This window comes from Schistocerca cancellata, chromosome 3, assembly GCF_023864275.1.
Source record: "Schistocerca cancellata isolate TAMUIC-IGC-003103 chromosome 3, iqSchCanc2.1, whole genome shotgun sequence".
NCBI classification, from domain to species: Eukaryota; Metazoa; Arthropoda; class Insecta; order Orthoptera; family Acrididae; genus Schistocerca; species Schistocerca cancellata.
Genome location: NC_064628.1, coordinates 517,531,499 through 517,554,789, shown reverse-complemented (window position 1 = coordinate 517,554,789; position 23,291 = coordinate 517,531,499). Strand labels below are relative to the sequence as shown.

Below are 23,291 nucleotides of genomic sequence, written 5' to 3'. Positions count from 1 at the left end.
ACGGTTCAATCCCGCGTCCGGCCATCCTGATTTAGGTTTTCCGTGATTTCCCTGAATCACTCCAGGCCAATGCCGGGATGGTTCCTCTGAAAGGGCACGGCCGACTTCCTTCCCCATCCTTCCCTAATCCGATGAGACCGGTGACCACGCTGTCTGGTCTCCTTCCCCAAACCAACCCACCAACCCTACATCTACATCTACATCTACATCTACATCCATACTCCGCAAGCCACCTGACAGTGTGTGGCAGAGGGTACCTTCAGTACCTCTATCGGTTCTCCCTTCTGTTCCAGTCTCGTATTGTTCGTGGAAAGAAGGATTGTCGGTATGCCTCTGTGTGGGCTCTAATCTCTCTGATTTTATACTCATGGTCTCTTCGCGAGATATACGTAGGAGGGAGCAAGATACTGCTTGACTCTTCGGTGAAGGTATGTTCTCGAAACTTTGACAAAAGCCCGTACCGAGCTACTGAGTGTCTCTCCTGCAGAGTCTTCCACTGGAGTTTATCTATCATCTCCGTAACGCTTTCGCGATTACTAAATGATCCTGTAACGAAGCGCGCTGCTCTCCGTTGGGTCTTCTCTATGTCTTGTATCAACCCTATCTGGTACGGATCCCACACTGCTGAGCAGTATTCAAGCAGTGGGCGAACAAGCGTACTGTAACCTACTTCCTTTGTTTTCGGGTTGCATTTCCTTAGGATTTTTCCAATGAATCTCAGTCTGGCATCTGCTTTACCGACAATCAACTTTATATGATCATTCCATTTTAAATCACTCCTAATGCGTACTCCCAGATAATTTATGGTATTAACTGCTTCCAGTTGCTGACCTGCTATTTTGTAGCTAAATGATAAAGGATCTATATTTCTGTGTATTCGCAGCACATTACACTTGTCTACATTGAGATTCAATTGCCATTCCCTGCACCATGCGTCAATTCGCTGCAGATCCTCCTGCATTTCAGTACAATTTTCCATTGTTACAACCTCTCGATACACTACAGCATCATCTGCAAAAAGCCTCAGTGAACTTCCGATGTCATCCACCAGGTCATTTATGTATATTGTGAATAGCAACGGTCCTATGACACTCCCCTGCGGCACACCTGAAAACACTCCTACTTCGGAAGACTTCTCTCCATTGAGAATAACATGCTGCGTCCTGTTATCTAGGAACTCTTCAATCCAATCACACAATTGGTCTGATAGTCCATATGCTCTTACTTTGTTCAATAAACGACTGTGGGGAACTGTATCGAACGCCTTGCGGAAGTCAAGAAACGCGGCATCTACCTGTGAACCCGTGTCTATGGCCCTGTGAGTCTCGTGGACGAATAGCGCGAGCTGGGTTTCACATGACCGTCTTTTTCGAAACCCATGCTGATTCCTACAGAGTAGATTTCTCGTCTCCAGAAAAGTCATTATACTCGAACACAATACGTGTTCCAAAATTCTACAACTGATCGACGTTAGAGATATAGGTCTATAGTTCTGCACATCTGTTCGACGTCCCTTCTTGAAAATGGGGATGACCTGTGCCCTTTTCCAATCCTTTGGAACGCTACGCTCTTCTAGAGACCTATGGTACACCGCTGCAAGAAGGGGGGCAAGTTCCTTCGCGTACTCTGTGTAAAATTGAACTGGTATCCCATCAGGTCCAGAGGCCTTTCCTCTTTTGAGCGATTTTAATTGTTTCTCTATCCCTCTGTCGTCTATTTCGATATCTACCATTTTGTCATTTGTGCGACAATCTAGAGAAGGAACTACAGTGCAATCTTCCTCTGTGAAACAACTTTGGAAAAAGACATTTAGTATTTCGGCCTTTAGTCTGTCATCCTCTGTTTCAGTACCATTTTGGTCACAGAGTGTCTGGACATTTTGTTTTGCTCCACCTACCGCTTTGACATAAGACCAAAATTTCTTAGGATTTTCTGCCAAGTCAGTACATAGAACTTTACTTTCGAACTCATTGAACGCCTCTCGCATAGCCCTCCTCACACTACATTTCGCTTCGCGTAATTTTTGTTTGTCTGCAAGGCTTTGGCTATGTTTATGTTTGCTGTGAAGTTCCCTTTGCTTCCGCAGCAGTTTTCTAACTCGGTTGTTGTACCACGGTGGCTCTTTTCCATCTCTTACGATCTTGCTTGGCACATACTCATCTAACGCATAATGTACGACGGTTTTGAACTTTGTCCACTGATCCTCAACACTATCTGTACTTGAGACAAAACTTTTGTGTTAAGCCAACAGGTACTCTGAAATCTGCTTTTTGTCACTTTTTCTAAACAGAAAAATCTTCCTACCCTTTTTAATATTCCTATTTACGGCTGAAATCATCGATGCCGTAACCGCTTTATGATCGCTGATTCCCTGTTCTGCGTTAACTTTTTCAAATAGTTCGGGTCTGTTTGTCACCAGAAGGTCTAATATGTTATCGCCACGAGTCGGTTCTCTGTTTAACTGCTCAAGGTAGTTTTCAGATAAAGCACTTAAAAAAATTTCACTGGATTCTTTGTCCCTGCCACCCGTTATGAACGTTTGTGTCTCCCAGTCTATATCCGGCAAATTAAAATCTCCACCCAGAACTATAACATGGTGGGGAAATCTACTCGAAATATTTTCCAAATTATCCTTCAGGTGCTCAGCCACAACAGCTGCTGAGCCAGGGGGCCTATAGAGACATCCAATTACCATGTCTGAGCCTGCTTTAACCGCGACCTTCACCCAAATCATTTCACATTTCGGATCTCCGTCAATTTCCTTCGATACTACTTTGGTTGTCATCTGCGGCAACCTTACAGCACAGCAGTACAGTGCTGATATTCTACACACCATTTTGTTGCCCTTGATAGCGAGCTATCCTGTGCTTATATTCCAGCAAGATGATGACCACCCCCACACGGGAAGAGTTCCCACTGTATGACTTTGTGCTTGCTAAAGCAAGGCCAGCAAGGTCACCAGACCTTTCCCCAGCTGAGAACATTTGGAGCATTATGGGGAGGGTCCACTAACCTGCTCAAGATTTTGACAATTAAACATCCCTATAGGACAAAATTTGGCCCGATATCTTTCAGGAGGACATCTAACAACTCTGTCAATGAATGCCAAGCCGAATAACTGCTTGCCTAAGGACCAGAGGTGGACCAATGCATTATTGACCTGCTCAGTTTGTAAAGATCCTTCTCTTGAGCAAATCATCCAAATTCTCTGAAATTTGTAATCATTTGTTTGTCTCTACATGTACATCACATTTGCTGTTTTGCGTCCGATTTGGACAATTCCTTCATGGTGCGTTTGCTTTTTTTCTTATCATAGAGTGTATGTGGCTGGAAGATTACATGAAATGGGTTAAGCATATTTAGTACATCATATTGTAAAGTAACTGTCACTGTACTGTGTTGTTGAAGGTCCATATAACCCCTCTGCTGGGTATGACATTATGTCACAATTTAAAAAAAAAAAAAAATAGCAAATGAGGTGTAGATTCTTGTTATCCTTGTGCATGACACTGAGCATGCAGCAACAGTTTCCCATTGATAATGTTTGCATCCTTAGCTGTTAGTGGGACCTTTTGGTTTCTGATGACTAGTAGACAGATCCATAGTTATTTTCTCTATTTATATTGTGGCTGCCTCTGGATCATTGGGATCTCGGGTTCGATTCTCGGCAAGGTCATAGATTTTCTGTGCCCGGGGATTGGGTGTTTGTGTTGTCCCCATCATTTTGTCATAATTTGGGAAAGAGGCAAGATTTGGCTGTGAAAAGATTGGAAATTTGTGCAGGAGCTGACAACCACGCAGTTGAGCACCTCACATACCAAATATCATCGTCATCATCATCACTATTTATATCTTTAGGGCATCTTGATATTTCAGTGGCCACCCTGTTCTTGACTTCACGATTTCTGGCTGCTTGGCAAGTATGTAAATCTCACCAAATTTTTCTTGTCACAAAATTTCTGGCATTCTGCCACCACCGACTAATTGTGCTGCCCAAGCTGAAAGTAATGTTCCTGGTTTCAGAGGCATGTTGTTACTGTCCCACCAGCTTCACCTGCGTAGACTTCTCCACACTCACAGTCTACCATGTACGTGGCTGCATTGTGTACTGTGTATCAGGGGAGCCCGAATACCCCTTTGACTCTGTAAAATTGGGAAAAATGTAGTTGTTTTATTGGTAACCTTACTTTGTGGATCACACAGCATTATTGTCAGCATTGTTTTTTAATTGATTGCTTCAGTTGTGGAGCCTGGCTGATGAAACTGTACACAGTTACATTGTCAAGGATCAATTAGCGGCCCGTGTGACAGTGTATGAAACTTCCAAGTCAGGGAAAATAATGCCAGAGAAAATGAGTGTTTGGAAATTGCTTTGAGAAGGCGTTACTTCATAAAGCAACTCTGATTGGTTACTGGAAGTGTGGTTTTGTTTCAGACAATGTTAGATACAGATCAAATAGTGGATACAAAGAAATGGAAAAGGAAATATTAGCCTCTGTCACTCACAGAGCAGTCTGCAATGGACTCCAGTTACAGAAGAGGAGTACCAGGTCATCTGTGCATGAATACATTACAAAAGATTTGAAAATTAAAGGATTTAGACTTGTGTTTGTAAAAGAATTACCTCAGAACAATGTGGAGCAGCATTTCACAGCCTACTGTGCTTTGTTGGCACTTTTTTCAAATGTCTTTTCTCATTCAGGAGTGTTATTTGCGGGTATATTCAATGGACATTATGTGAACATAGCACCAAACCTAATTAAAAGTCCTTGCAATTCAAACAACAAAAATATGGAAGTACTAGCTTGTGAAAAGACAATGTTTCTGTACCCAGTAACAGACTGTGAAGTTAGAAATGCTATTAATAAACTAAAAAATAAAATGTCTTGTGGTATTGATGGAATTCCATACAAGGTAATCAAACATAGTTCTACCAGTATAGATACTCACCTAACTGACATTATTAATACTTCTTTCATAATAGGGGTGTTCCCATCAAAACTAAAACTCTCCATAATAAAGCCACTTCACAAAAGGGATAGTACAGCTGACATAAATAATTATAGGCCAGTGTCATTATTGTCAGGTTTTTCTAAAGTAATTGAAAGAGTAATGTATGAAAGGCTAGCTGACTTCCTGAATAAAAGTAAAATACTAATGCTCAGAATGGGTTTAGAAAGAACATATCCACAGAAACGGCAGTCTTTCAATTCATGAAAATGGTCCTAAATGCCTTGGACAAGAGTTAATTAAGCTGCGAGATATTCTTAGATTTATCTAAAGCATTTGTTCTAATCAGCCATGACTTATTGCTTGTCGTTGTGGTCTTCAGTCCTGAGACTGGTTTGGTGCAGCTCTCCATGCTTCCCCATCCTGTGCAAGCTTCTTCATCTCCCAGTACTTACTGCAACTGACATCCTTCTGAATCTGCTTAGTGTATTCATCTCTTGGTTTCCCTCTACGATTTTTACCCTCCATGCTCCCCTCCAATGCTAAATTTGTGATCCCTTGATGCCTCAGAACATGTCCTACTAACCGGTCCCTTCTTTTTGTCAAGTTGTGCCACAAACTCCTCTTCTCCCCAATTCTATTCAATACTTCATCATTAGTTATGTGATCTACCCATCTAATCTTCAGCATTCTTCTGTAGCTCCACATTTCGAAAGCTTCTATCTATTCTCTTCTTGTCCAAACTATTTATCGTCTATGTTTCACTTCCATACATGGCTACACTCCATACAAATACTTTCAGAAACGACTTCCTGGCACTTAAATATATACTCGATGTTAACAAATTTCTCTTCTTCAGAAACGCTTTCCTTTCCATTGCTAGTCTACATTTTATATCTTCTCTACTTCGACCATCATCAGTTATTTTGCTCCCCAAATTGCTTATGAAACTAGAATTTTATGGGGTCCAGGGACTTGACTTCAAATGATTCAAGTCTTAATCTCTCTGATAGACAACAGAAAGTACAAATATGTCATGAAGGCAAAGAGTATATTAAAAAAAAAAAAAAAAAAAAAAAAAAGACTAGCTATGGAGTGCCCCAGGACCCTGTGTAAGGCCCTGTGTTGTTTTTGGTGTATGTAAATGATTTGCCAAACCTTTGGAGTGCCCCTGGGTTCTGTGTTAGGCCCTGTGTTGTTCTTGGTGTGTATACACGATTTGCCAAACCATCTGACAGTTGCAGAAATGGTGATGTTCACTGATGACACTGCCATTTTCATAAATGGACACACCGAGGATAATCTGCAGCAAAGTGTCTCTAGGTCAATAAATGAGACAGAAAGATGGTTTAGCGATAATGTTTTGATCATAAATAAGGTATTGATGAGTTTCAGTAATATTAAAAGTAAAGCTAGAAAAAGAGTAAAAGCTGAGTTAGGGAACTATTTTATAGCACAAGCTCCATACACAAAATTCCTAGGTATGTGGGTGGATGAGCACTTGAGATGCAAAAAGAATCTAGAACTTTTGTGTAAAAAACTAAGTAAATGCTGCTATGTGCTAAGAATGCTTCGGGACTGTTGCAACGCTGAATCATTGCTGTGTGCCTATTATGCTTATATGAACAGTTTGCTTAGATATGATGTCATCTTCTGGGGAAATACAAGTATGGCAAAACAGGCTTTCATACTTCAAAAAAGCGCTATTAGAATAGTTAAAGGGGTATAGTGTCATGCAGGGAAATATTTAAAGAATTTAAAATAATGACTCTTCTTAGCTTATACATCAATGAATGTGTCTGCTTTCTGAAAACTCACCATGAATTTTCAACATGAAATAATCAGGTTCATAACCATGAAACAAGGAACAGAGATGATTTTCACAAAGACACCCACAAATGAGTGTTCTACCAAAAAAGTGTTAACTACCAGCCCAAAATACTTTTTATTGCATTGCCTGCTACAATAAAGGAAATTAAAGAATTTCATAAATTCAAGGTAGACCTTAAACAATTTTTACTAATACATAGTTTTTATAACATTGAAGAATCTCTGAATATGGAAAAGTAATATTATTTATATTTACTGACATAAAATATTTTTGTTTATTATCTGAGTTTTTGAAACAAATTAAATAAAAGAAATTAGCCTATATTGTAATTGACTACATCTATACAATGTATATTGTTAATGGATGAATAAAGAGATTGATAATTGATATATCACAGTTAAATCAGGAGTTATTTATGCAAAAGCTGGAAAAGAACCCACCTTATGTTACATATAGGACTTTTTTTGAAGGAAAAGAGAATGGAAATTCTTATTTGACCAGGTGAAAAATAAGTTTAATAACTCATCTCGAAGATGAGGGAATCATGTATCTTGTGTAGCTACAGCAGGATGGATCTCCATCACACTATGCTACGCGGTATGTGAGTTCCTTTATGAATATTTTTGATGCCACTGGATGTGGTGTGGTTCAGCGATGTCTCCAGCTCCATTGACGTAGCCACCATGAAGCCTGGACCAAATCACAGCAGACAAATCATAATGTGGAGTAATCAAATGACTCAGTACTGGTGTAAGATTAATGAGGAATTATGCAAAATTTGATGAGGAAGCCGTTTGAAGCATTACTCCTGAGATACTCCGCAATATATCAAAGAGGACTTAGTGACACACAACTCTCTGTGCAAGGTGCAGTCATGTTCATACAGATTTGCTGGATACATGGTTTTTATATGGAAGTAGTCCAGTATGCAGTATAGAAGTAAGGGTATGTATCAAAAACACTTTAGAGCATCTGTCTTGTCCCTTCTGAAGCCTAACATATCCTGGATCTTACAGAGAAATAGAAGATGGGTTGGAGATCAAACTGGCAAACATGTTTTCCTATTTGGTCACTATTTGGTCACTGACATCTTTCACACAAAACAAATGTGCATAAAGAAAATAAAATTTGGTGAGACTTGTGACTTACCAAGCAGCCATAGATGGTGCAGATTCCAATCCTTCCATGACAGGAAGCCAGACTAATAAACTTTCCCACTCCACCCACTACAGTAAACCAATGAAATCAGTAGTTTTTTAAGGCAACATAATGATGTGCAAAGTAGAAGGGTCATGACAAAACTGTAAATAAATCCTCAACAACACCCTTTGCCAGAAGACCTAGAGGAAGGTGACTACAAATGAAGCAACTGTAATGTGAGTTAATGTTATGTTAATGAGAGATGGTTATTTTTTAAGAGCTCTAAAATATTACACCAATATGGAAACAATTATGAGTGCCTATGTGCCTACATTCAGTCACACACAAATTGTGATATGATATTCTGGGGAACTTTCCACCCTCACTCAGTACTCTAAGAATGCCCAAGGGGTCATTGGAAGAATGAGTGTAAATAAAATATGGGAATTATGCAAACATGATTTCACATTGCTTGTCGTGCATCCTCTGACTTTTCACATCAGAGCAATATGTCTAAAGTACATTTCATTGATGAAGACAAATCATTGTAAAGAAACTGTGACATACCAGACTGAACAAAAGTCTCCCTGTAACTTACACCAGTAGTACACAGTGCCAGAAGAGCACATTTAACCTGGGTTTGCAACTTTTTAACAAACTCCCCAAAAACTTCAAACCATCAGGTATATAAAAGGCTTTAAACAAATCTTTATTGTCATATTTACAGTGCCACTGCTTCCACTCAGGCAGTGAATTTAAGGGCTTGTACAGTATTGCTGCATGTTCAATTTCCTATCCACAGTTCACTTAAATTTTCAAGCCGAGTACTGATAGAATTATAATAAATATTTAATTCATGCATCAATTTAAGGAATTAATTATGCAAAAGATTGTGTATAGTTTCAGTGTATTTGGCATGTCTAATATTTGAAGCATTCATTGTTATTCTAGATAAAAAGGACTAATGAACAAGTAATTAAAATCCAATTTACTTGTGATTTTTCAAAAATTTTGTGAGCATCTGAAATTATTCAGGTAGGGAAGGAAGACGAAAATTTAATAGTCATGGGTGACAGGAATTCGAGAGTAGGAAAAGGGAGAGAAGGAAACATAGTAGGTGAATATGGATTGGGGGTAAGAAATGAAAGAGGAAGCCGTCTGGTAGAATTTTGCACAGAGCATAACTTAATCATAGCTAACACTAGGTTCAAGAATCATAAAAGAAGGTTGTATACATGGAAGAATCCTGGAGATACTAGAAGGTATCAGATAGATTATATAATGGTAAGACAGAGATTTAGGAACCAGGTTTTAAATTGTAAGACATTTCCAGGATCAGATTTGGACTCTGACCACAATCTATTGGTTATGAACTGTAGATTAAAACTGAAGAAACTGCAAAAAGGTGGGAATTTAAGGAAATGGGACCTGGATAAACTGACTAAACCAGAGGTTGTACAGAGTTTCAGGGAGAGCATAAGGGAACAATTGACAGGAATGGAGGAAAGAAATACATTAGAAGAAGAATGAGTATCTCTGAGGGATGAAGTAGTGAAGGCAGCAGAGGATCAAGTAGGTAAAAAGACGAGGGCTATTAGAAATCCTTGGGTAACAGAAGAAATATTGAATTTAATTGATGAAAGGAGAAAATATAAAAATGCAGTAAATGAAGCAGGCAAAAAGGAATACAAAGGTCTCAAAAATGAGATCGACAGGAAGTGCAAAATGACTAAGCAGGGATGGCTAGAGGACAAATGTAAGGATGTAGAGGCTTATATCACTAGGGGTAACATAGGTACTTCCTACAGGAAAATTAAAGAGACCTTTGGAGAAAAGTGAACCAGTTGTATGAATATCAAGAGCTCAGATGAAAACCCAGTTCTAAGCAAAGAAGGGAAATCAGAAAGGTGGAAGGAGTATATAGAGGGTCTATGCAAGGGCGATGTACTTGAGGACAATATTATGGAAATGGAAGAGGGTGTAGATGAAGATGAAATGGGAGATAGAATACTTCGTGAAGAGTTTGACAGAGCACTGAAAGACCTGAGTCGAAACAAGGGCCCGGGAGTAGACAACATTCCATTAGAACTACTTATGGCCTTGGGAGAGCCAGTCCTGACAAAACTCTACCATCTGGTGAGCAAGATGTATGAGACAGGCGAAATACCCTCAGACTTCGAAAAGAATATAATACTTCCAGTCCCAAAGAAATCAGGTGTTGACAAATGTGAAAATTACCGAACTATCAGTTTAATAAGTCACAGCTGCAAAATACTAATGCGAATTCTTTACAGATGAATGGAAAAACTGGCAGAAGCCAACCCCGGGGAAGATCAGTTTGGAACACATGAGGCAATACTGACCTTACGACTTATCTTAGAAGAAAGATTAAGGAAAGGCAAACCCACATTTCTAGCATTTGTAGACTTAGAGAAAGCTTTTGACAATATTGACTGGAATACTCTCATTTAAATTCTGAAGATGGGAGGTGTCAAGTACAGGGAGCGAAAGGCTATTTACAATTTGTACAGAAACCAGATGGGAGTTATAAGAGTTGAGGGGCATGAAAGGGAAGCAGTGGTTGGGAAGGGAGTGAGACAGGGTTGTAGCCTCTCCCCGATGTTATTCAATCTGTATATTGAGCAAACAGTAAAGGAAACAAAAGAAAAATTCAGAGTATGTATTAAAATCCGTGGAGAAGAAATAAAAAATTTGAGGTTCGCCGATGACATTGTAATTCTGTCAGAGACAGCAAAGGACTTGGAAGAGCAGTTGAACGGAATGGACAGTGTCTTGAAAGGAGGGTATAAGATGAAGATCAACAAAAGCAAAACAAGGATAATGGAATGTAGTTGAATTAAGTTGGGTGATGCTGAGAGAATTAGATTAGGAAATGAGACACTTAAAGTAGTAAAGGAGTTTTGCTAGTTTGGGAGCAAAATAACTGATGATGGTCGGAGTAGAGAGGATATAAAATGTAGACTGACAATGGCAAGGAAAGCGTTTCTGTAGAATAGAAATTTGTTAACATTGAGTGTAGATTTAAGTCTCAGGAAGTCGTTTCTGAAAGTATTTGCGTGGAGTGTAGCCATGTATGGAAATGAAACATGGACGATAAATAGCTTGGACAAGAAGAGATTAGAAGCTTTCGAAATGTGGTGCTGCAGAAGAATGTTGAAGATCAGATGGGTAGATCACATAACTAATGAGGAGGTATTGAATAGAATTGGGGAGAAGAGGAGTTTGTGGCACAACTTGACAAGAAGAAGGGACCGGTTGGTAGGACACATTCTGAGGCATCAAGGGATAACAAATTTAACATTGGAGGGCAGTGTGGAGGGTAAAAATTGTAGAGGGAGACCAAGAGATGAATACACTAAGCAGATTCAGAAGGATGTAGGTTGCAGTAAGTACTGGGAGATGATGAAACTTGCACAGGATAGAGTAGCATGGAGAGCTGCATCATACGAGTCTCAGGACTGAAGACCACAACAACAACATCTGAAGGTGGGAGCACACACAATCCTGGCATTTGCTGACAACATTGTTCTTCTTGGTGACATCGTGGAGAAAGTATGCACTGATTTCTGCACAATCCAAAGAAATTTGGGCTGCTGGTGAGTGATGATTAAACCAAATATTTTGCATTATCGTGCTGTCAAGCTCCCCTTCCTTCCGCGTTATTGATTGGAATACGTTTGAATGAGTTCAAGAATTCAAGTACATGGGTCCAATACCCACTAATAAAAGTGGAGTGACAAAAGATGCACATCAATGAATAATAAACACTAATCTTATGTTCTTCAGCCAGAACGATTTATTCACGTAACAACTGATATCACAGAAGAATAAGATCCAGCTGTACATGACTAGTACGACCAGTACTTTCAAATGGCTGTGGACTTGAGCATCGTTTAGCAACAACTGAAGAAACAATCTGTGTCTTCGAAGAGAAGGTATTTCAAATGATCTGTGGACCTGTCTGTAGTACCATGGAAGGTAAATGGGAATGAGGAAAGATAGAAGACCTGTGCCAGTGGTTGGGAAAATGATACATTGGCCAAATATTAGGGTACGAGAGGCTGCAGTAGTTGGGTCACATCCTTCAACCTGATAGATCTCTTCCATACTGCGTCCTCCATTCTCAGTTTTCTGGGAAATTTCCAAGGGGACATCTAAGGATGTGATGGAAGGATCAAGCGTTAACAGTCCTTAAAGCAGTGGAGCTGAGAGCAGTGGAAGCTGAAGCTGAAGACTGGCAATGATGGACTACCATCTGCAGTAGATATCTCCTCTGTTGAGATTGACTGACCTCCATTGTCATTGTGCATTTGTAGTGTTCTTTTGTATTTTTTAATAGATTGCTGTTTTTTTTCTCCTTTTGTAGTGTGGTTATTTCTTTTTTCTGCTGTAGGCCTTAAATGCCTGTTAATGCGCTAAATGGTGATGGTGATGGTGGTGGTGGTGGTGGTGGTGGTGGTGGTGGTGATGATCTGAAGATATGTATTGTGTGCTTGCAGACTTCTGTTTCCTGGTGGTGCTTCATATTTTACGAATACTGATGGCTATGCAGCAGCAGGAGAAATTTTGTACAATTTAACCGTTGGTTTAAATGAAAATGGTGATTATTTTCCACTTTGGAGCACATGTTTGGGATTTGAGCTGATGCTATATTTAGCAGCTGGTCAAAGAGAACATCGTTGTTCCTGTTCTGCAAATGATGTTGCTCTTCCTCTAGAGTTTACACATGGTAAGTAATCTGTTAATGACCTGTTCTTGAAACTTGATGTGATCTATTTGTTGAAATGTTGGAATTGTAAATTGTAAATGCATAGCATATTTCATTGTGGCTGCTGATTGACACATTGTGCACAGTTGAGCATGATAGTTGCATTGCTGACAACAGAGCATATTCTGTGGAAATGCAAAACCATCTTTTTGAGTGAACTATCCAGTACATTACATGATTTGTGGTAAAAATGTGGACTTTCGTTAATTATGTATCTTAAGAATAAATAACACACAAATTTATTGTAGCAACAGATGTGTGACATATTGTGACAGAGTGTTCATATGGCGTGGAGTTGGCATGAGATTCTCTTTGAAGCTGGATGTCTGTGTAACAGAATAAAGGAGTCCATGGATATAAATGACCTTTATTGTATATTATTTACTATCATTCGGTCTTCTTGACCATGGGTGTTTATCTCTGGGACCTCGGCAGGTGAGAAAAAACACTGCTGCAGCATCTCCTGCCACAGCTGTTTTTGTATTGCTGTTCTAGTCAGCAGCAGCACATACTGAGTGCCCACTGATGCTGTGTCAGTTCTTGTGGATGTGTTGTGTAACTGAGTCCATAACAGACATGACTCTGGCGTCTGCTGTTGTCCCAGGGAAGTCATCCAAGTGACAGTAGGGTGACACAGTGCCCCAAACTCCACGTTGAAGGATGGACAGCTACGACTGGCTGTGTCATGTCCCAGAGGCACAGGATGGGGGAATCTTAGTTCACATGGAAAGTAACTGGATTCTGTTGAGAAGTTCCACAGTGGTGGCTGAGCACAGGGCTGCCAAGAGCCTGAGTGATCAGGTAATAGTTGAGGGTTTGAGGCCTGGTGATGATGTTGGCAGCTGTGCTAAAGGTACTGGTGTTGCCTACACAGCAGCGTCTGACACACGGTGGGTGTCATAATGTACCCCAGTTGTCCGATGATGACTGGCTGCCCCAGTGGGTATAAGTACTGCTGTCAGGGGGCTGATTATGCAGAAGAGGTAGTACTGCCACATTTTTTCATTATGTGGAAGCATTTCAAAGAATGGTCATTGTCCTAGGACTTGCTCATTGTCTTGCAGAAATAGAACAGAGAATGTAAGTGGCTCATTGCTGAGAGTGCTGTATCAGCATAGATCATTGACCACAGCAGTCAGTACCTGGAACATGACACTGAGCTACAGACACTATTTGATTCATTGCAATATGTTCTTCAGTATATAAGGTGCAAGTGGATGAACTGTTCAGAGGCAGCTAGCTTGTGATATTGGAAATGAAAAATTTATTTTGAGTAGAATCCACATCTGTAACTCCCTTTCTTGTTTAAAATTATGATAGTCATTTATTAATACAGTGTTCAGAATTAGCTTCTTTGCTACTGTCTCCTCAAATCATAAATAAGAATATATGGTCCGGGCAATCACAGAGGGTGGGCTTATTGGTAGTTGGGAGCTCCAATGTTAGGTGCGTAATGGGGCCCCTTAGGGATATGGCGGCTAAGGAGGGGAAGAAATCCAGTGTGCACTCCGTGTGCATTCCGGGTGGAGTCATTCCTGATGTGGAAAGGGTCCTTCCGGATGCCATGAAGAGCACAGGGTGCAGCCAGCTGCAGGTAGTGGCACATGTCGGCACTAATGACGTGTGTCGCTTTGGATCTGAGGAAATTCTCTCTGGATTCCAGCGGCTATCTGATTTGGTGAAGGCTGCCGGTCTTGCTTATGAGATGAAGGCAGAGCTCACCATCTGCAGCATCGTTGACAGAACCGACTGCGGACCTTTGGTGCAGAGCCAGGTGGAGGGTCTGAATCAGAGGCTCAGACGGTTTTGCGACCGTGTTGGCTCCAGGTTCATTGACTTGCGCCATAGGGTGGTGGGGTTTCGGGTTCCGCTGAATAGGTCAGGAGTTCACTACACTCAGCTGGCGGCTACACGGGTAGCAGAGGCTGTGTGGTGTGGACTGTGCGGTTTTTTAGGTTAGAAGGCCTCGGGAAAGTACGGGGTGGGCTGCAATCTCAAAGGGTGCGTGGCAAATACAGGATGTGCTTGGATCAAGGAACAGTCGGAATTGTAGTTGTAAATTGTTGTACTTGTGCTGGGAAAGTCCCTGGGCTTCAAGCGCTAATAGAAAGCACAGAAGCTGAAATCGTTATAGGTACAGAAAGCTGGCCAAAGCCTGAAATAAGTTCTGCAGAAATTTTTACGAAGTCTCAGACGGTGTTCAGGAAAGATAGATTAGTCAGAATTGGTGGTGGAGTGTTTGTGTCTGTCAGTAGTGGTTTATCTTGTAGTGATGTCGAAGTAGATACTCCGTGTGAATTGGTATGGGTGGAGGTTATACTTAACAGCCAAACTAAGTTAATAATTGGCTCCTTCTACAGACCCCCAGACTCCGATGATATAGTTGCTGAACAGTTCAGAGAAAATTTGAGTCTCGTAACAAATAAATACCCCACTCATACGGTTATAGTTGGTGGGGACTTCAACCTTCCCTCGATATGTTGGCAAAAATACTTGTTCAAAACCGGTGGTAGGCAGAAAACATCTTCCGAGATTGTCCTAAATGCTTTCTCCGAAAATTATTTCGAGCTGTTAGTCCACGAACCCACGCGAATTGTAAATGGTTGCAAAAATACACTTGACCTCTTAGCCACAAACAATCCAGAGCTGATCAATCCTAATCAAGCTGCGGGCCTATGGGGTACCGTCTCAGTTGTGCGACTGGATTCGTGATTTCCTGTCAGGAAGGTCGCAGTTCGTAGTAATAGACGGCAAATCATCGAGTAAAACTGAAGTGATATCAGGTGTTCCCCAGGGAAGCGTCCTGGGACCTCTGCTGTTCCTGATCTACATAAATGACCTGGGTGACAATCTGAGCAGTTCTCTTAGATTGTTTGCAGATGATGCTGTACTTTACCGTCTAGTAAGGTCATCTAAAGACCAGTATCAGTTGCAAAGCGATTTAAAAAAGATTGCTGTATGGTGTGGCAGGTGGCAGTTGACACTAAATAACGAAAAGTGTGAGGTGATCCACATGAGTTCCAAAAGAAATCCGTTGGAATTTGATTACTCAATAAATAGTACAATTCTCAAGGCTGTCAATTCAACTAAGTACCTGGGTGTTAAAGTTACGAACAACTTCAGTTGGAAAGGCCACATAGATAATATTGTGGGGAAGGCAAGCCAAAGGTTGCGTTTCATTGGCAGGACACTTAGAAGATGCAACAAGTCCACTAAAGAGACAGCTTACACTACACTCGTTCGTCCTCTGTTAGAATATTGCTGCGCGGTGTGGGATCCTTACCAGGTGGGATTGACGGAGGACATCGAAAGGGTGCAGAAAAGGGCAGCTCGTTTTGTATTATCACGTAATAGGGGAGAGAGTGTGGCAGATATGATACGCGAATTGGGGTGGAAGTCATTACAGCAAAGACGTTTTTCGTCGCGGCGAGATCTATTTACGAAATTTCAGTCACCAACTTTCTCTTCCGAATGCGAAAATATTTTGTTGAGCCCCACCTACATAGGTATGAATGATCATCAAAATAAAATAAGAGAAATCAGAGCTCGAACAGAAAGGTTTAGGTGTTCATTTTTCCCGCGCGCTGTTCGGGAGTGGAATGGTAGAGAGATAGTATGATTGTGGTTCGATGAACCCTCTGCCAAGCACTTAAATGTGAATTGCAGAGTAGTCATGTAGATGTAGATGTAGATATGGTTTAGCATCGTGTTGCTGGTGAGACCATTGAAGAAAGGGTGTTCAGTTCACTCCACTTTGCTGAACATTCTCCTTCATGATGGGATTTGTGGAACAGAATGAGCCAATGACAAATTGAATTTTGTTGTGACCATACCCTTTGTGTACTCTGCCTTCAAAAATTTGAAGGTGATGTTTATTTTTGTCGGCCCATGGTGAACATTCATGTCATACAGTCTACAAACAACAGAAAAACAAGCATTTAATTACATGGTCACATCTTCCTGAGTTTCAACAACAATAAATTTGCCGATAGCAGATGTAAATGTTGTCTCATTGCAATTCAACTATGTTGGATTGTGTCATCCACCTTCACTCATTGTCACAGTACCCGTTGACATCCGACTCTCAAGTGTGGAATTGTCTCTTATATACAAATGAGGCAGGGACATGTGAGATTCATTGGCTTACATTTGGTGGTGACAACTGCACAACGTATGTGTTAATTGCATTGTTTTCCGTGAGGTATTGCTGTTTGTGTGATTTATTTGCTAATTAGGGAGACTGTTGACCATGAATACATTGATAATTATCAAAACAAGTAATAATGGAACCCTTTGTACAATAAATGTCATTATGTTTTTTTTCCTCAGCTCTAGTTTATCAGATACTTATTAAGATTTTTAATGACATTTCTGTTTAATTTTCATTCTAATGTGCTGGGACCCAATATTTCTTGTCTTATCTCTTCAGTCAGCTAGTTAACGATCTTTGCCCCATAATACAGAATACTAGAAGACACAATTTACAGGAGGATTATTTTTGTGTGTTAAATTGTGAATGTCCCTTGTAGATACAGTACTATTCAAGATATTATAATTCTGTTTCAACTCATATGAATTCTAAGAAGTTCCTCACTGATTGAGATATAGTGTTTTGTCAGAGCTGTGTTGATTATAACAGTGAAATAGTATAGGTTAGTAAAAATAATCAATGTTTGAAAATATAAATGAGTAGATAAAAAAATCTTCTCTCTAAATGGTGGCAGGAGAACACAAATATTAAAGATGTGGACCTGTACAATCTTTCAGCAGCTGGCACGAGTTTTTCATAACTCGGCAGTTGGAAGCTGGTGGCATTACATGTGCTTGGTTCTCAACACCCATCATCATCTTTAAAGGTTTCCAGCCCTAGGCTGGGCCTGTTTTGAAAATGAGCCTTGCCACGTAGTCCTGTTTCCCCACCATTTTTCTGTGTTCACTCTGGTCCAGTTCTCCCTCTTTTTCAACACACTCCTGCAACCTTTCAGCCTTGTATACCTTGGTCTTCCTCTTCATCATTTTTTTTGCACCTGCATTTCACATATCTTCTTGGGAATCGTCTTGTTTTTCATTTTCTTTAAGTGCTCATACCAGCTTAGTCTCGATGTTTCTGTACTGCTCTGTGAGGGTTGCTCTTCCACTATTTCCCTTACACTTTCATTCTTCATCCTGTCTCTTCTTTTTATTTCTATCATACTTCTGAGGAATTTCATTTCATATGCTTGTAACCTGCTTTCATCTTTCGTCATTACCCATGTTTCAAATGCATAGGTCAGTATGGGAATGTAGTAACTTCTGTATACTACTACTTTGCTTTTTTGTGTAATGTCTTTGTTCCACACCAGGCTTCTAACACTTCAGACGAATGCTTCTACCTGTCTGCCATGTTCACTGGTACCTCTTTCATTTTTTTCATTTTCCTCTAACACACTTCCCATCTACATGATACTTTGCCCCTTCTTCCATTGTTCACCTCCAATCCTTATTCTGCCAGTTGTCTAACTGTATCTTTCTTTCCTGTTGTAATCAGGATCTCACATTTGCTTACATTAAACTTCATTATACACTGTCTCACAGTTTCTTCCCAAGCATGCAGCTGTTCCTGAATCTCCATCTCCCTGATTCCCCAGATCACCAAGTCATCTACAAACACCATTGCTTTCATCTTGTCTTCTCCAGTTTTTTCTCCCACCTTAGTCATTATTTCGTCCAAGACCACAATGAAGAGCAGAGGTGACAATACACTGCCCTGTTTCACAGCATTTCTTTGCTGGAATCAATCCGTCCTTTCATTTCCCTTTTTCACACAACTCGAACTTCCATAGTACATTTATGACACTCTTGTTTGCTGTGTCTTTTCCCACTCCATTCTTTTCTAGTGCTTTCCTGACAGATCTTATACAGATGCTATTAGATATCTTTTTTGTATCAAGGTCTTCCCCAAATTTGTAGTGGCACTCCTAGTGCCATGTCACTGCAAATATGTCAACAGTTGGCCTCCCAGGTTCCTCTCTGTTTGTTCTTGACACTTGTTTGGATTCTTGCCATGCACTTGGCCTAAATTTACATTAATTTCTGTGGTTTCAGCATTTATTTTCAGTAACTATTTCTTTTCTTTTCTTTTTTTTTTTTTTTTTAACCTGTCTCTTCCACCCCCTCCCTCTTCACCTGCCTACTATATGTAATTCACTTAGCTTTCTGCTCTTATTGATGTTTTTCAGTAATCTCAGTGTTGCTTATTACCCTGTCTTTCATCTTTAAGTTCTCAAGTTTTCAAACCTCATCCAATGCAGGCAACAACAATCAGTCTTTCTGTCTCATCCTGTCCTGTATACTCCCATTACTCACGGTTGTGGGTGACTTTTCTGTAACTCTCCCATTTCCTAAAGCTCAAAAGTCCTTTTACTTCATCCCTCTACCTTTTCCTTCAATCTTTCTGCCAGAAGAAGGAACCATTGGCTCCAAAAGATTGCAAATTTCCGTATCTTTTATATGTTTTCTCCTGCCACCGCTTGGTGAGTAGATTTTTTAAATCTATCCAGTTATATTAAACAGGATAGGTTGCTATTCATCATGTAGATGAGCTTTGGAGTGGCAGAAAGGCACATTTAAAGTGTATTTAAAAGTGAACAAAGCTCTTATTCCTGTCCTTTTACCACCCAGTGCCCTGCTTGTCACTGTTGTCACCTTCGTCTACATTAACATCCCCAATATCCATGACCTTGTTGGCATTGGACACTACCTTTCCCAGTGCCCGACTGACTCCAGACCTACAGCCTCCTTCCTTGTCAACATGACCGCTATATTGTCACTCAAGAGTTACTTCTGGTTTGGAAGCATCACTTATGACCAATTCTGCAGTGCTGCCGTGGATGCCCACATGGCACCATCTTATGCCTCCCTATTAACATGCCATCTAGAGGAATTTAACCACCCAGAATCCCAAACCCATCACCTGGTTCAAATTCATTGATGATAATCACTTAATTTGGTCCTCCTCAGCCCAAGAAGCTACCCTCCTCGATGTTGACCTTCATTTCATGGAGAACAGCACCTCTGCCCACATCAAACTTTCCAATGACCACAATACCTCCCTTTCGACAGCTGCCACCCATTCCTCACAAGGAAGTCCCTTCCATATGACCTAGACACCCATAGTCATTGCATCTGCAGCAATGATCATTCTCTGTCCAAATATGCCAATTGTCTCACTGAGCTTTGCAGATCAAAATAACATTCTCTACCTTGCCCAGAAACAGTTTGTCACCTACCATCAGCCACATGACTACTGACCAGCCACAAAGGTTCACCCTCTTCATGACTAAGTACCACCCAGGACTGGAACAGCTGAATAATGTTCTCTGCCATCATTTCAGCTGCCTCTCATCATGGTATCCACCCTACTATTGTCCCCACCTCTCTGACAGTGGTATACGACCACACACCCAACCTATGCAATATTCTTGTCCATCCCTATTCCTCCCTTGCTTCCAATCCCTTGACCCATGGCTCATATCCGTGTAATATCTCTAGAAGCAAGACCTGTCCCATTGTCCCAGGCATTTCCTAAAATATATCCGACATACATGTGTGACATCATCAAATAACCGTTTATTGGGTGTTTATCTGCAAGACAGTGTCTACACTAATCAATAACAAGACTATGTACATCAGAAAAATGACATAAACTATACAAGGTGTTATCGTTACTATCATCTTTTACACAAATCACATTAAAACATTACTTGTTACACTGTACCCCATCAGTCCATAAAGTAATAAAAAAATAGTAAAATTTTAAGATGTTGGTTTTAATCTTTCAAGTGTTGTACATAGATTGCCCCCACTTGAGTACAATACACATTACATTCGTTCAAACATGTGAAACTGCCAGAAAAAATCCTTTGGGATGTTGTCCAACTCGTGTGTAACATTGGCTAGAATATCACTTATGTTGTCAAATTATTGATTCCTCATGTGAATTCTGCACTGTCTCATTTTGTGGTAGTTTGTATTTATAACATCAAGTCTTGTCATCTGTGATGATTTTATCCAGAAAAGAATTGTCTGTGTTCTGCTTTACAATCAATTTGTGGCAGGTGAACACGAACAACAATTGTTCAGGAGTCACGGTTTATGGGACAAACCTGGCACACACTTTACCTTTATTCAAAACATTCAAGAGAATGTCTTGAATACTGGATTTAGAGATGTTGCTCCAGGCTGCATGTCCACTTAACACTGCGTGCTCACAACTGACTGGTTGAATGCACATTTGTTATTTACAGCTGTTGGTTCAAGATGCTGCGTATGGTGTCTAAATGACAGATGAGTCTGTTGATGGGGGGAAAAAACAGATTCATAGGTTGTATTTTTATGTCATAGTGTCAGAGATCATAAGCTACATAATAAGCATTTGCTATCTGAGTGAGTGACTCAGAATCAGTTTTAAGTTAATCAACAAAAATTTGGTGTTCTGAATTATAACACAACCATATGATTTAAGGAAGGGGATGGAAAATTTATAGACATACCAGCATGCGTAAGTAAGAACATGTGTTAAAGCCTGTGTGTTCCTGTTGTGTAATGTGAATAGTGATTATACCGTTGCCACTGTGCTGTGTTGTCCCCATCTTCTGTATTAAGATTTGATGTTTGTAGTGCATTCATATTAAGAATAAGTAATGTATATTAGCAAATCATTATGAGTAATGCATTTTGAACTAGTTTTGCCAGTGCAACCAAATAGCTCTTTCATGCCATTCATTTGGAGGATTTTGGGATTACCTGAATATGTTAGCACAAATATCTTACAGTTTTATAATGTAGTTTGCAATGTTGTACTTTCTGTAATGTACTAGTGCATGCATACATCTTAATTAATTTATTAATACAATCAGTGTATGAGCAGTGGTTTGAAGGATGGTTTATACAGTTTTGAAGTTCATATTTAGTATATTTGGTACAATGTACAGTGGAACCTCGCATAGCGAGTGTAATTCATTCCAGAATCTTATTCATAGTGTGAAACACTCATTAAGTGAAACAAATTATCGCATATAAATTAATGTAAAATATGATAATGCGTTCCACTGTAATATTGTGTCCTGCCCGCGACGTAATAATGTACTATTTTCCTTTCCTATCAAAATATCAAAAGTTAAAGATATAATGTAATCTTTGTGCCAGTTAACTGCACTGCAAGTCAGCGAATATGTACACCCAGGATAATGAGAACAGCGTAGCATTATCAGCTGTATTTTGTCCTATATAAGAATGCGCGCTCATCTTTTCTTTCTCTCTCTTTAGTTGTGCGCCTTTCCGACAGCATCTTACACTATCAGACTCCTATATTCTTCCATTTTGTTTCAAATGAACTGAAATTATATTCGTGTTAGGAATTTGTTTAGTTGTGTCATTATTATCGGCAATTGCGATTACCGAAATGACTTTACTATGAATATTTTACTTTCGCTCCAGAATTGAGCTGAGATTACTATAATTTCTACGTGTTTTGCCGAAATATGGCACAATTCTTTATATTGTTCAAAACTGTGAGATTAGTGTTCGAGATGTCAGATATCTGTATAAAAAGCTTACTTTGTGAAATAATAATTGCTTAATTTGGCATTTCCACTTTCATTTCATAGTAACAGTTATCAATCCCCAATTTATAAAATGTTACAGATTTTGCTTTACTACATTTTTTCTTATGTTGTCAACATGATACCCACGAAATTAATTTAGAACTGATCTGAATTTTCTCACAAGGAGAGAAGACATTTTTCCATTCCCCTGAGATTTTAAGATCACAGACTAAACATTTTTCCAGCACATTAAGAGTTTACTGATCTTCACTTCAAACAACAAAAAAGGTAAAAAAGATTAAGAAAGTGATTTGTGTATGAGAATGAGATACTTAAATTCATTTTAATTTTCATTTATTAGATTTCCTCCTGACTAATCAATTATTGATTACACATTCAAAAAAATTAACTAACTTATTAATTATATATTATTATTTATTTATTATTATTATTATACCACACAGTAAAAGTACTAAAGTTTTATCTTATTCATACCATATATTCAAAGAAAATTATGCATACAGTATTATGTACTTGATTACTCATGATACATAACTAATTATTTTTACTAGGAAGCTGTCTGTAGTGATTTGTTTCTGCCAACACTTAAACACTTGGCGAAAATGCGACACAGCATATAATCAAATAAATTTGTAGCATGCGTAGCTGCTCCTTTATTGGGGGTGACGATTTTCAGTGTATGATGCAACCGACTCCCATGCTTTCAGCATTTCTCTTATTGTGCCAGAAGATAACTGCTTTGCTTATACCGCCTCCTCCTCCTCCTCTGAACTCCTCTCCACAACTTCTGCTGTGAAACACTTAGCAACTGCATAAGTTCTTCGATGGCCATTTCTTGGCTGTGATCTCCCACATGATATCATTGTTATCCACTTCTAGTCCAATGCTCTTGGCCAAAGACACAATCTCATTTCATAGGTACTAACTCAGAAGCCTCAGAATCATATTCGACAATGCATTTCAGCCAAATCTTCTT

At 39.7% G+C, this 23,291-nt stretch overlaps 1 protein-coding gene across 2 annotated transcripts in view; it reads left to right on the top strand.

Moving 5' to 3' along the window:
* The window catches only part of LOC126175320 (gamma-glutamyl hydrolase-like), a 92,754-nt gene that overhangs the window by 36,077 nt on the left and 33,386 nt on the right, over positions 1-23,291 (top strand). For both annotated transcript variants that reach the window (XM_049922030.1, XM_049922029.1), the window contains exon 4: positions 12,442-12,671. In XM_049922030.1, coding sequence (XP_049777987.1) covers positions 12,442-12,671 — 230 coding nt within the window. The remainder of the gene's footprint in view (positions 1-12,441; positions 12,672-23,291) is intronic.